Source organism: Sceloporus occidentalis, unplaced genomic scaffold (genome assembly GCF_023333645.1).
Source record: "Sceloporus occidentalis isolate IW3139 unplaced genomic scaffold, rSceOcc1.0.p SCAF_5, whole genome shotgun sequence".
NCBI lineage: Eukaryota > Metazoa > Chordata > Lepidosauria > Squamata > Phrynosomatidae > Sceloporus > Sceloporus occidentalis.
This window is the reverse complement of record NW_028316985.1, coordinates 103,227,337-103,241,000: the sequence shown is the minus strand read 5'-3', so window position 1 is coordinate 103,241,000 and position 13,664 is coordinate 103,227,337. Positions and strand designations below refer to the sequence as shown.

The 13,664-nt window shown below is 37.6% G+C and overlaps 1 protein-coding gene across 9 annotated transcripts in view; it reads left to right on the top strand.

Moving 5' to 3' along the window:
• LOC149312606 (metallophosphoesterase domain-containing protein 1) overlaps positions 1–13,664 on the top strand; it is a 144,831-nt gene that overhangs the window by 23,306 nt on the left and 107,861 nt on the right. For 8 of the 9 annotated variants that reach the window (XM_089524970.1, XM_089524966.1, XM_089524969.1 and 5 more), the window contains exons 4-5: positions 4,194–4,478; positions 6,602–6,783. In XM_089524970.1, coding sequence (XP_089381096.1) covers positions 4,327–4,478; positions 6,602–6,783 — 334 coding nt within the window. In that variant the 5' untranslated portion in view covers positions 4,194–4,326. The remainder of the gene's footprint in view (positions 1–4,193; positions 4,479–6,601; positions 6,784–13,664) is intronic. The other variant, XM_089524963.1, reaches the window with a different exon arrangement.

Here is a 13,664-nt window from a genome sequence, read left to right as displayed (position 1 = left end):
TCCTGAGGCCGGCAGCGTTGGACTGCCAGCAAGGAGTACATTTTTGTGCTCCTTTTGTTGCTGGGTTTGGACTACCTTAGGTGGCCATCATGCAGTTTTCACCTGTCTGTTTTGGGCCTTAGTCATAACTGATTAAGTCCTATTTCTTTCATTAAGCCTGCTGTAGGTATAACATAATCTTGACCAGAGCTTGGAATGTTGCATTTGAAAATTAATTTGATGACATTATATGTTGGAAGTTGGGAAAATAAAATTAATTAATTAATTCCCACTAAAAGTAATAATTTAATAATTGTTTAATTACTGTATATACTCATGGATAAGTCTAGACATTTTGGTAAAAAATTGACCCAAAAAACCCGAGTCAACTTATCCATGGGTCAATGTAACCACTGTACTTTAAATCATAAAAATGAAGCACTCCTGGTGAAAGACAAAAGTGTAATCTGTCCTGGAAGCACTGACCTCCCCTCTACTCTCTTATCCATTCAGCCTTTAGGGTGGGCATGAACAGTTATGCCTGTTGGAATTTTTTACTTTGGCATTGCTTTCATTTGCTTCATCCTTTACCTTCTTTGTTACATGCCTCTAAGTCTTACCCTCGACTTATTAATAGGTCATATCCAAATCCATAATTTTGGTCCCAAAACCTCCCCTTGATTTATACATGAGGTTGACTTATAGTTGAGTATATATGCTAGTTGATTATTGCTCTTCATTTTTTAATGTAAAAAGATAGGTCGTACAACAGACCATCAGATTTATAAAGAATGGCATGAAGTTGTAACTGTTGACCCAAGGGTTACATTTTGTCACTAGACTTTACAAAAATACAGTTTAAAACTTTTAAAGTTGCCTTGCCACAACCTGGATCCCCCCCCCCCCCTGGAGATATGCTACAAAACTCATAATACAATGTTTGTCTTGGAATGGTGGACATTCAGTATGTCTGGAAACTGGTTCAGAAAGGCTGTCCTCAAGTACAGGAGTTTGCCATGCAACTTGTTCACTTAAGTTCTGTCAATTATTTGCATTTCACTTCACTTGTTTTTGTCTCTTCTCATTCTCACCAACGTGTATACTGTTTCAGTTGCCCTACAAATGGCTTTTTAAAATTATATGTTAATGAATTTTGTTAAAGAATGTGTTAATTTGAACTAGAGGACACTGATCCACTGTAACTGCAGCAACAAGAGGCTGAACTATATCAGAATATATATCGGGGTGCAGAATTCATTAGAAAAGTTTTGAGAATATGCATGATGAGGTCACTGTATCTTTTCTTACATCTACTGCAAAGATATGTAGTAGAGTACATGTTTTGCTCATTTAACTCAATGGAACTTAATTTTGTGTAGATTTTTCAAAAGGTAGACTTAAACAGGAGTGAAGTGTGTGAAAATAATTATCTGTATTTTTTGGCTTGATGGTCAGTGTTACCAAACTGCTCAGTAGGCTGTCTTCTGAAGAAAAGGGTGGGCAGAAAGGAGAATGGGGATCTCTGGATAGTGTTTGTGGATGGAGACAGGCCAAGAGAGAAGGAAATAGGAGGAGGGCTGTGTGAGGAAAACTTTCCACTTTATTATTGAAATGCGAGCAAATAAAATATTTCCAAGATGTTTTCAGTAGATTTATGTCTGAATAGATACGGAAGGGCATGAGTTTAGTTAAATGTATAGATCCAGTTTTACCAAGCCCTTCAAAGCTTGTGACTCACCAAGACAAGGGATGGGGAAAGCAGAATGAGGCAATGCTGAGTGAGACTGAGGAAAACTTTTCATTTAATCTTCCAGTTGTAGTACTATGTGACCATAAACAAACACACTCAATTATGAAGGGGTTTGCTACAGCTTATCCCCAAGTACAATATATAGTGACAATAAAATGAAACCAATAGATTATCACAACAAACTCATCCCCAAGAGAGTCACAATGCACCGTCAAATCCCCAGAAAGACATACAGACTACTAGGGGGATGTCCATCATTGAGTCTAATGGGACTGACATTCTGTAGGGCAATGGCTGCTTAAGGGATAAGCAAACAAATCGCTCCCACACCCCATTAAATTCCCGACCATTAATCCCCATTCTTCTTCAGTTGTTTGCTAATTGTAGCTCTTCAGTAATTTCCAGGTTATTTTTCATGTGAAGTTTTTTTTCTAGAACCTCCTATCTTTCATTACAAAAGATTGGCTGGCCTAGCAGCAGAGCGGTCATTAAGACCTTTCTTCAATCCTTCTCTTCAGAGTCTAAAGTTTAGACCTTCTTTTCATAATCAGCCAGAAGAAGAGCCATCCACACTAAGGAATTTTAATGTTCTTAAAATAATTAATTTGTTAATGTCCAGGATTAACTTCATTGTTAATCAGGCAGGATAGCAAGTCACTCCATGTTTGGGGACAACCTCTAACAAGTCAATAACTTGACATGTCAATTAACAATTTATTTCCAAGATCTGTTTTGGACACAGTTCATTATTATTATTTTAACTAAAAGCCAATGCTAAATACTTATGTTGCAAAACTCAAAATTTAATTGACAAAATTCTGATACCTTGGAGAAGAACATGAAGTTAAGAATCTACCTGGAATCTAAAGGAGAATGAGCACATGCTTTAGTATTCATGCCTATTTTCCTCCTAAAGTTTATTGGACCCTCCCACCAACTGCTTTTAACATAGAGCTTTGTTTTAAAGTTGAAAAGTAGTTTTTTTTTTATCTTTAAAAGTTCATGCACCAAATTTTCTTTCTAAAAAATGCACTGGGCAGCTTTTAAAAATTCTTCTGAAAGCATGCCCCCTCCTCCCACTCCTTGACCTCAAGTTCATAAAATAAAACACTGCTAAATATGTAGAAAGTGGATGATAGTTTTTTAAAACAACAAAAATAACAGACTACCAAGATAAAGCTGCTTCGGGTCTCTTTGGAGGTATGCTATTTAAATGATGCATGGGTCCAAAGAGTCCAGAGGTCGCGCCAAAGCCACACTCCATTTCTAAGCACTGGAGTGCAGCTTTGGTGCAGTTTCCGGATTCTTAGGATGCATGCATCATTTAAACAGCATACCTCCAAAGAGATCCGAAGCAGCTTTATTTTGGCAGTCTGTAACAGGCCTGAGTGTCCAGTTTTGACACTGAGTAGTTGTGGAGGTTTGAAGAACTGCACAAAATGGAGGAATAAATGTATTTGTATATATCTGAGAAAAATGATCAGTGTGTTCCTTGTTCATGGTATTTTTAAAGACATGTTGTCAGTGTACCGCATAATTGAGTGATTCTAGAAAGATATTTTTCAATTTGATAAATATGTAATAAGTGAATATGAACTCAATAACAGGATGGGTTAGCTGACAGGTGAAATATGCCTGGATCATATGAACCTCTTTGTTTAATCTTTTGAAAGCTGTCAGCAATTACTAGTGCAAAAAGTACAGAATGCTTCCACTCTGACACAGATTTGGGACTTGCAGAACAAACGGTGGAGATTTATGAAGCTGAAGGAACTACATTTAAAAGCTGATACAAAATGAATATGAGACAATTTGTGAATAAGTGGATATTATGTGGGGGCAACTGGAATAATTTATATATGATACATCCAATTTTGAATAATGTATTAACTTGAATAAAATCTGTATGGATTTTTTTGTGAGAAAGGGAACATATTGTGATACTGTACCTGTCTTCTGAATTCAATGCAGCATTTTTAGTTACAACTCTTATAACATTCCTGTAAGCAATTCATAGTTTTATGAATGCCATTGAACCACATGACAAAACAGACCTTGTACTGATTTCTTTGGAACACACATTCACTTGTAATCTCTTCATGCACAGGCATGCAGTTGATTCTAGCAATAATATAAACATCCACTAATAAGGGGAAATTACAATTAAATAATTATGTTTGCAAAGCATTAGAATGTGGCACGTAATTTTTAAGCAGTAATGTATTGTTCAGTAGATTTATGATTTAACATTCTAACTGTTGAAACATGTTGTTCTATATGTTCTTTTGCTAAGTTTGTTTTTGTCCTTGTTCACCCAATAAAACATAGATGTATATATTTATTAACTTGCTGATCTGAAAATATTTGTAATAGGATACCCAAGTTGTTAGTATTTAGAGTCCTCTACTAAATCTTAAATAAAGTGTTGACTGTCAAACACTTACACAAGCAATATTTTTGAAAGTCTGCTTTCAGGTTTTCAGAATGGGAGCTTGTGCGTGAAGCAGTAAGAAGAGAATATGGATGTTTTTGCCAATGTAGGAAGATAATGGATATGATTCCCTGAAAAAGCTATATCACCACCTCACAAAGCAAGCATGGCTTTTGCCCAGTCGCACATTATGACAGCTAGAAGGCATCAGCACAGTAGACTCATAATTGAAGTTGATGAGTACAGCTCAAACCCAACACAGGCATTCACGTTCTACAACATTAACCAGGGACGTTTCCAGCCCCCACATGTGCAAATGTAAGTAGAACTTTATTGTTATAGCACAGGCTTCTGCATGGTTATTGCTGTGTCAGTGTGGTATTTGATGGACCAGTAAAAAACGAGTATCTAGGGAACATTTGGATGAAACAGGTATGTTGATTAAGAGATGCTAGGAGTTACTCTGTGTGAATGCAGCTTAATATTTAATAAAATGTCAACAGACAGTCACAGGTATTTTTTACTATGGATGGAATTATACCAATAATGATTGACTACCCTACATTCTTATATGAACAGTTATTTTAAAATGAAATCTGATATGGGACAAAGTAATTCCCATAGTTTGTCTAGAGATTCACAAACAAAACACTGGCAGCAAATAATGTAATAGCATGGATGCACATCTGATGGGCCTTACTTTAATACTGACAGTATGTGAAAGGCACAGGACACTTAAAGTGTAATTAAATTAATGTGTCTGTTTGATGTTTGTGCATAGAAAAACATCTGTAAAGTTAATTGTTCTGAAGATGATTTATTTGTAATGTAACATGGTGAATTATAACTACAAAAGGAAAAATTCTAACAGCCGAATGAAGCATTGAATTTTAGTATAGAAGATGTTGTAAGGAAGTTAAACATCTATAATATACTTTTTCTTTTAGGTAAGAGGACAGATTTGTTTTTATAACTTTACATGAAGGAGAGTACAGAAGCTTGGTTAAATTATATGATTGCATAGGATGTTTTTAAATCTGCTGCTTTGTTCTAATTAAAGCCAAATTTGATGAGATGTGAAATATGTTCCTATGAAAGAAGAAAAATTATGAGGTCAGAAGGGGTTGTAGAAGGATTTTTTAAAACTGAAGATGAAGGGGTAATAATTGAAATAATACCATGTGATAGTCAAACTACACTTATACTTTATAATTACCTGTGAGAGTTGGACAGATGAAGTGGTTAAGATTGTGAAGTGGACAGGAAGACTGGTGGGAAAGGTGGTTAGATGTCAGTATTTAGACTCTTTGGCACCATTTCTCCTTTTTAAAAAATGTTAGTAAAAATGTGTTGTTCACAATACATCTCTTTTACATTTTTTTTCCAAAGTAGAAATAGCACCAAAAGCTTTTGCATACTAAACTGGAGAGAATATAGCTTTGGCCCACTAGCAGCATTTGTACAGTTGCAATCACATGGATGGACAGTAGTCTGTGTTTTTAACATATGAGTTTTCATGAGTAAATAATCGTCTGATAAATCTTTCAAATCATGGAGATTTTATTTTTGGTTCTGTATAATGAAACATGGAAGTATCTTGGAAATTGTAAGAGCCACCTAAAAGTTTTCAGTTTTATGAAAATAGTATCATTTATCATTTGTTAATCACTTTCTAATTATTTATTTGTATTTAACTGTATGTTACTGATTTAGTTGAACTTCAGAGTTAATATTCCACATGAATGTATTCAAACACTTGCTGATACGTAATGAGACATGGAGATGAGACGCAACTATTAGTGACTGATGGACCAGTTGCTAATAAAGCACTGAGATGGGGCACATGAGGGGGAACATAGAATCATAGAGTTGGAAAAGACCACAAGGGCCATCCAGTCCAACCCCCTGCATCCATACCAGTGGAGACAGCAGGGGGTTCATTCAATATTGGCAATGTTCAGGCTGTTACACAGATGTAGGCTTCTAAATTCAGAAGGGGCTGCTAGCAACATGTACCCATCTGAGTTGCCTTCACTAGCAGTGTTCCCACATTCACAGATTGACAGACCCTTATTTCATATCATAGCTCAAATACTCTTAACTCCAGTTAACTGATTGTTCCATAGCAACTATATAAAGCAACTTTACTGATGTGCATGGAGTTGTTGTTGTTGTGTGTGCCATCAAGTCATTTCCAACTTATGGCAACCCTAAAGCAAATAAATCACAGGGTTTTGTTGGAAAGATGTATTCAAAGAAGGTTTGCTGTTGCCCTCCTTGAAAACTGGGAGTGCGTGACTTGCCCAAGGTCACCCACTGAGATACCAGTCTCCAACACTAATGCGTGATGACAACATGCAATATATTTGCGATCTAGATAGGTAGATAATAATGTGCATTCAATTATATTCTGTAACAGTGCCATAATGCTTTTCACATAGGGTGGATCCTGTTCCACATGATGCTCCCAAGCCTCCAGGATACACTCGTTTTGTATGTGTATCTGATACTCACTCCAGAACAGATCCAATCCAAATGCCATATGGAGATGTTTTAATACATGCTGGTGATTTCACTGAACTGGGACTTCCTAGTGAAGTTAAAAAATTCAATGAATGGTTAGGTGAGTATCATATTACAAATAATTTTGAAAGTCAGTTACATTTAATCTGGTTATAAAACTAAAACTCTGCTTTTGAGGAAAACATCACACTTTTGAGAATCTTGAATGCTAATTTAGCCTTGGTGTTAAAGCACTTTGACTTTAAAATTTTGTTACTGTGTGCTCCTCAGATGTATGAAGATGTAATATAAAACTGTGCATTTTTGATTTTAAAAGTATCAAGTTGGACAGAATATTCATTCCATAATTGTTAACTGAATCTTAATCTATAATTATTTTCATAAGAGTTGCCATTCACATTGTTTCCCCTCTTTGAGGAGAACAAATGTGATTATTTGTTTCAAACTGGAGGCTACTAAAAAAATTTGTGAGGCTCAGCTGCACTGCAGCCATGAAATACATATAAAGAAAATGTGTGTATGTGTTTGATGACTTGGATAGTAGTGTAGATTCCCTCTCTACCAACGCTTGGCTTCCATTTCTGAAATTCTGCTCCACATAGCAAGAAAGCAGTGATTTTCATGCATTCCTGTAATGTTCTAAACTTGTTGTAAAATAAAGTGGAAACGAAGTCCTACTTTTAGAAACAAAACAAAAAACTGATCATGCTTTGTAATACTGACTGAGTGTATCACTATTTTTATTAAATAGAATGTGGTTGGAGTTCTATGAGCAAGGCTGGGGAAAAAAAGCAAAGGAAGAATCAGAAAAATTGTTAAAACCTGAAATTTCACTCGTTGTGCAAATCCTATTATTAGTCCCAAGTAGAGTAGAGCCAATGAACCAATTAGGAATAACAGCAGCCACACCAGAAGTCTCTGAAACTTAACTGGACTGGGCCCCTTTTGTCCATGTAGGGGCACTGCCTGACCCACACTTGCTCCCCTGCTGTTCTCGGCTACCTCCTGCTTGGACCCTACCTTTGGGGCAGGTCCAAAAGGAGTAAGGGCACATGAACCCTGAACCCCATGTCCCCAGCACAACTTCTGATAACCTTAAAAGTAAATAGAAGGCATTTCTGCTTAAGCTCAGCAGTTCAGAAATCTGCCATTCACTTTGTGCTCTGGACTCCTCTGACAAAATTTTCAAAAGAAGAAGAGAAGGGGGGAAGATGACAAGGGCTTTTTAAACTTCCATCTCCTCCCTTCCCTGTGATGCAATTTATCCTGCCCTCCATTCATTAGAGAACACATCTTCCTTCCACCATGTGCCGCATTGGGATGGCGGAGGGAGATCTAAATTGTTAGACTCAACTAGAGTAGAGCCTTTCAGTCAATTTGTTATACAGTTGTCCCTCCCTATTTGCAGTTTTGACTTTTGCGGATTTGATTATTTGCGGTTTTGATTAATATGTTACCTCTAGGAATCTCTGGTTCTTCAGCACAGCTCTGCCAAATGTTGACCATAGAGTTGTGCTGGAGAACCTAGAAGTTCCTAGAGAGCATTTGTAGGCCCTCCAGTATGAGTCTATGATCAGTGTCTGGCAGACGTTGAATATAGAGTTGTGCTGTAGGACTCAGAGATTCCTAGAGAGGTTTTCTCTTAGGTAAAAATAATAGGGCTTTTTATTTGAGGTTTTTCCATATTCTCAGGGGTCCTTCACCCCTAGCCCCAGCAAATCTTAGCTTCTGTGAACTGTACTTCTGTGTTGATTCACCATTTAATAATTGACTCAGTGGATCTACTCTAGCTGAGACTAATCAATAGAATTCTAGCCTATATTGAATATATTTTAGACTCATTTATAACAAACACCTGTAAGTTAAATATTCAGAATTAATATTTTGGGGTTTAGAGGTAATAATGATCTTAATTTATTAAAACAATGCCGAGGGTTAAGGTACATTTTAAGTAAAGCAAGAATATGGTGATTGAAATACATTTTAACATGATGTACGTGAACAATTGATTTTATGGTTGTTGTCTTCAAATTTACGAAAGGCTGTTGAATGTTAAAAGAAGAATTACTCTTGAGAAGCTGAGTTATTTTTAAAAAGTAATTTCATCATACAGTTGGCCCTTCTTATACACGGATTTTTTTATACATGGATTCAAGCATACACGGTTTGAAAATGTTAAAAAAAAGGATAAATTTCAAATATCAAACCTTGATTTTCCATTTTTTATAAGGGATACCATTTTGCTGTGTCATTATATTTAATGGGACTTGAACATACCCGAATTTTGTTATACACGGGGGATTTTGGAACCAAACCCCAGCGTATAACAAGGGTCCCCTGTATTACTCATTGTAGGGTCTGAAAAAGAATTTTGTCACCTGGCAGGCCTCATTTCTGTGTTATTCATTAGATTGCTTGTTGCTATCATTACTATTGTTAACTGGAAAATAAATCTAGCTATAAAAGAATGGCATAATACTTGAAAGCAGGGTGGATTTGATTTATATCAGTTTGATTTAAATCATTATTTAAATCACTACTCTGGAATAGTTGATATAATCATGTGCTTCCTCCCCCTCCCCCCCCAAGGGCATTCTTCCTTGCTTTAAGCTTAATACATACAGTGGGCCCTTCCCTTATACAAGGGATTTGTTCCAGACTCCCCTGTGTGATACCACATTTGCTTGAGCTCCATTGAAAACAATGGGGCTTGTGCACGCATCGCAGTGCGGTGCATGCACCAAGCCTTGTATTTTACACAACTCAGAGTTACTGAAGACTCATTCTTGCTGGTAGAATCTTAATATTTATAATCAGATAAAGATTTCATTTTTAGAATAACAACTTTTCAGATTAGTTTTACAGTTATATATTAAAGAATACTGATTTAGTTATACTTTTAGAAACATATCTCAGGCCTGAAACAGATGGCCCCAAAACTGTGGCTTCCCACCACTTTGGAGGCAGGGCATTCATACAACACATGTCTCAGGAGTGGCCAGAAGCCATTCTGAGGCTGCCTAAGACCAAATTGCTCTAAAATGGTTAATAATAAATTAAAAAGTAAATAGAAGGCATTACTCCTTAAACTTATAAAACAGCTTCATTTCCAGTCGTCACATTATGTTTTGAGATGTGACTTTGTTCCCAAAGCAAACTAATTGCTTAATGGTGACTATGGCCTGTTACAGACTGCCAAAATAAAGCTGCTTCGGGTCTCTTTGGAGGTATGCTATTTAAATGATGCATGGGTCCTAAGAGTCCGGAGGTCGCGCCAAAGCCACACTCCATTCCTAAGCACTGGAGTGCAGCTTTGGTGCAGCTTCCGGGTTCTTAGGGTGCATGCATCATTTAAACAGCATACCTCCTAAGAGACCCGAAGCAGCTTTATTTTGGCAGTCTCTAACAGGCCTAAATTAGTTGCAACTCTATACTTCCAAATTTCCAAACATTGTTCCTATCTTTCATTTTGTGTGTGTGGTGGGGAGAATCGTGCTTTGGACAATCATGCTTCAAGTGAGAATGTAAATTTCTCAATTGATTTCTGTGGGGAGTTCTCAGAAATTGGGCAGATTGGATGAGACAGCTTGGTGTGAAGTTGAGACACAAAACTCCAGAATGCAATTTGAGGAGAGAGAAAAAGAAAAAATGAGGAGAAGAACAGGAGTAGATAAAAGAATTATTTCAACAACTAATTGTTAAACTTAGAAGCAAGCCCTTTTGTCCTAAATGGTAGCATGTGCATGTGGTTGTGCTAGTGGCCATGTGTATGTCGCACTGCAGTTAGGGACAATGGGACTTGAGGTCCCATGATTTTTGTATCTGTGGAGGGATCGGGAACAGATCCCCCATGGATATGAGGGTCTAACTGTGGCCTGTTACAGACTGCCAAAATAAAGCTGCTTTGGGTCTCTTTGGAGGTATGCTATTTAAATGATGCATGGGTCCTAAGAGTCCGGAGGTCGCGCCAAAGCCACATTCCATTCCTAAGCACTGGAGTGCAGCTTTGGTGCAGCTTCCGGATTCTTAGGATGCATGCATTATTTAAACAGCATACCTCCAAAGAGACCCGAAGCAGCTTTATTCTGGCAGTCTGTAACAGGCCTGTGTATACTTTTTCAGTTGCAAGTGAATGCTTGGGTAGGCACTCAGGAACAGCCTCACCGCATACAGGTGAAGATGTTTAAATCTACTCTCCTATTCATTTTCTCCTCCATTTGTTCTTCTCTTATCTGGGGTCACCAGTGGAACTTCTTCACTACATCCACACTGCAAAATTAATGCAGTTTCACACCACTTTAACAGCCATGGATCAATGCTATGGAATTCTGGGATTTATTGTTTGGGGAGATATTTAAACTTCTCTGTCAGAGAGCTCTAGTGACACAACAAACTTCAAACCTGAAGAGCCTATAGGATGGTACCATGGCAGTTAAAGGGGTGTCAAACTGCATTAATTCTGCAGTGTGGCAGCAGCCCTTGTGGAAGGGAGATTTAGGGGCCAATGGCAACAGTGAAGATTAAGCCCCTCAACTCTGGAACACCTTGCCCGACGAGCTCTGTACAGCCACCTCCCTCAATGCTTTTAAAAGGACTCTGAAGACCTTCCTTTTTCTCCAGGCTTTCCCCCCATGAGCTCTTTTGTGATTCTTCTCCCCTTCTAGCGATGTACATATGCATTTTCTCTTGTCAGCTATGTGTATTGGGGTTTTTATGATGTTTTAACTGTTTTTATATTGTATATGTGGGGGGGTTGGAGGGGTTTTTGTCGTTTTATATTGTTTTTATATATCTTGTACACCACTGTGATCATTGAGGAATAGTGGTATAGAAATAAATTTTATTATTATTATTATTATTATTATTATTATTATTATTATTATTAAGTAAAGTCTTTGAGATTCAATAGGACATAAATGTGGGGAGTATTGTAGCCCAGAAGTTGAATGTGCTGCAATAAATGGGGTCTCTCTCTCTCTTTTTAAGCTGGAATGACATTTGCAAGAAATACATTGATTACTTCGTATCAGCTTTAAAGCAGATAATCTTCTTATTGTGCTTTTATCGTTTATTGTGTTGCTGGTAGTATAATCTTCAAACATACTGCATGATGCTTTAATGGAATGTAGTTTTAAATATCTGACAAGGAGTTTTTAGTGTTCGAAGTAGTCTCTTAATTCATTGCACTATAATAAATAAAAAGTTACTCAAGATTCCTTGAAATAATTCCTTGTCTCAAATAACTCACTCTTGTGCCTCTTCTCTCCCTCATTCTCATAGTCTGTGAATTCGCTAATTTGTTGAAGGAATAATTGACACCATATGGCAAGAGCTTTCACCCTCTCCCACATTTTCTTGCTATCTCCTACACAGCATTCTTTAACCCTCTCATCCCACTCCTAGCGCTTTTCTGCTTTCCTAGATGTGGCTTCTCTCTCTTTCTTCTCCTCCTCTCCAGTCTTCAAATACATATTGAAATTTTTTTCTAACTCACAATTTGTCCTCTCCTATTTTTTCTGTCCATCATACCTTCTCCAGTTCCATGTTTATGTCCAGCTTCATTGTGTGCTCTAATTACTTTCTCAGTGAAACCAGCCCCTTTTCAACAATCTTCAAGTCTTGCTGTGTTTATATTTCAACAGAGGTTGCAACTTTATTTTAGAGAGTAAACCTTTAGGTATTAGTTTTATTAGCCTAAATAATACATTTGCTGCTATTTGTTATTTTAAGAGTGACTCATTACATTGTTAAAGTCTTCCCCCAAATACTCTCTAAAAATAGACAAATGCCTCAAATCTCCCCAAAGGATCCAAAAATTAACATTTTAGACTGCTTGCAAAATTATTATTAATGTGCCCTCATTTGCCCCCTTCCCGAAGTAAAAAAGTACAGGTAACACCAATAGTCGAAATGCATGACTACCAAAGCTCTGCATTTCATACAGTGGCTTGGATCCTCTTGGCGGGTGTGTGTGTTATGGCAGCATGACTACTACTAGGGATCTTGTGCAGGGAGGGATCCAGTTTTTCACTACACCTTCAGTGGCAGTGCAACAGCAACAGATGTATCTCCACCATTCCCGTGACCTAGCTACCAGTTGGCTGTGGGGAATGCCAGGAGAGCTCTGCCATACCTGTTCATGGGTATCCTGTGTAACTACACAGGTAGAACTTTAAAGAGGATCTTGGCCTATGTTTCCTGTCAATTCATTGAATTTCAGGTTCTAGTGACTGGAGTACAAACTTTGTACAGTATGTGTTTTAAGGCTCTTCTCACCTTTAAAATGAGGTGTGTACTTGTCAGGTACAGCTTGTTTTCTGGTCCCCTTCCAGACTCCAAAAAAGAGATTCTAGACTTTAGTCTTAGAACACCTTTATTGAAGAAGAAAGAAACCAAAATCGACAGGTCCGTGACTTTTTTGTCAAAGCTAAAGTCACAGTACAGTAAAATCCCTTCCCTTGAGTTTCAGGTATTATATAATTGGTCCCTTTAGCCTCAAGCTTCCCACGCTTTGACCATCTTGATGACATAATGCTTAACTGCCCGGGAGTTGTTTACCTGGCAAGATCCATGTGAATATACAGCCTTCCCACCACCACCAGATATAACACCCTTGAAATTGTTATATGACTGTGAGCTAGTCATATATAAAATTATCTATGTCATGTATATTTATATATTATTGTTTTAAGCCATGGGGCTTGCTCCGACCTACCCCCTTATACAAGTCGCTGGCTGAAGACAGAGTGGGAACACTCCACGCATAAGGCTTTTAAAAAAATCGCCGCCGGATGTTCTCATCATGTTCCAGATGTGTCTCAGAGGAGGCAATTTTCAGGAACATGATGAGAACTTCCAGTGGCCGCGTTCTCCTGTGCGGTAAACTGCATTCTATGTCACCTCCCATTCTCATCATGCCCCCTTTGGTAACGCAACAGGCCCGTTCCAGGGCCTGTGCAATAAGCTCTTTACTGTATCTGC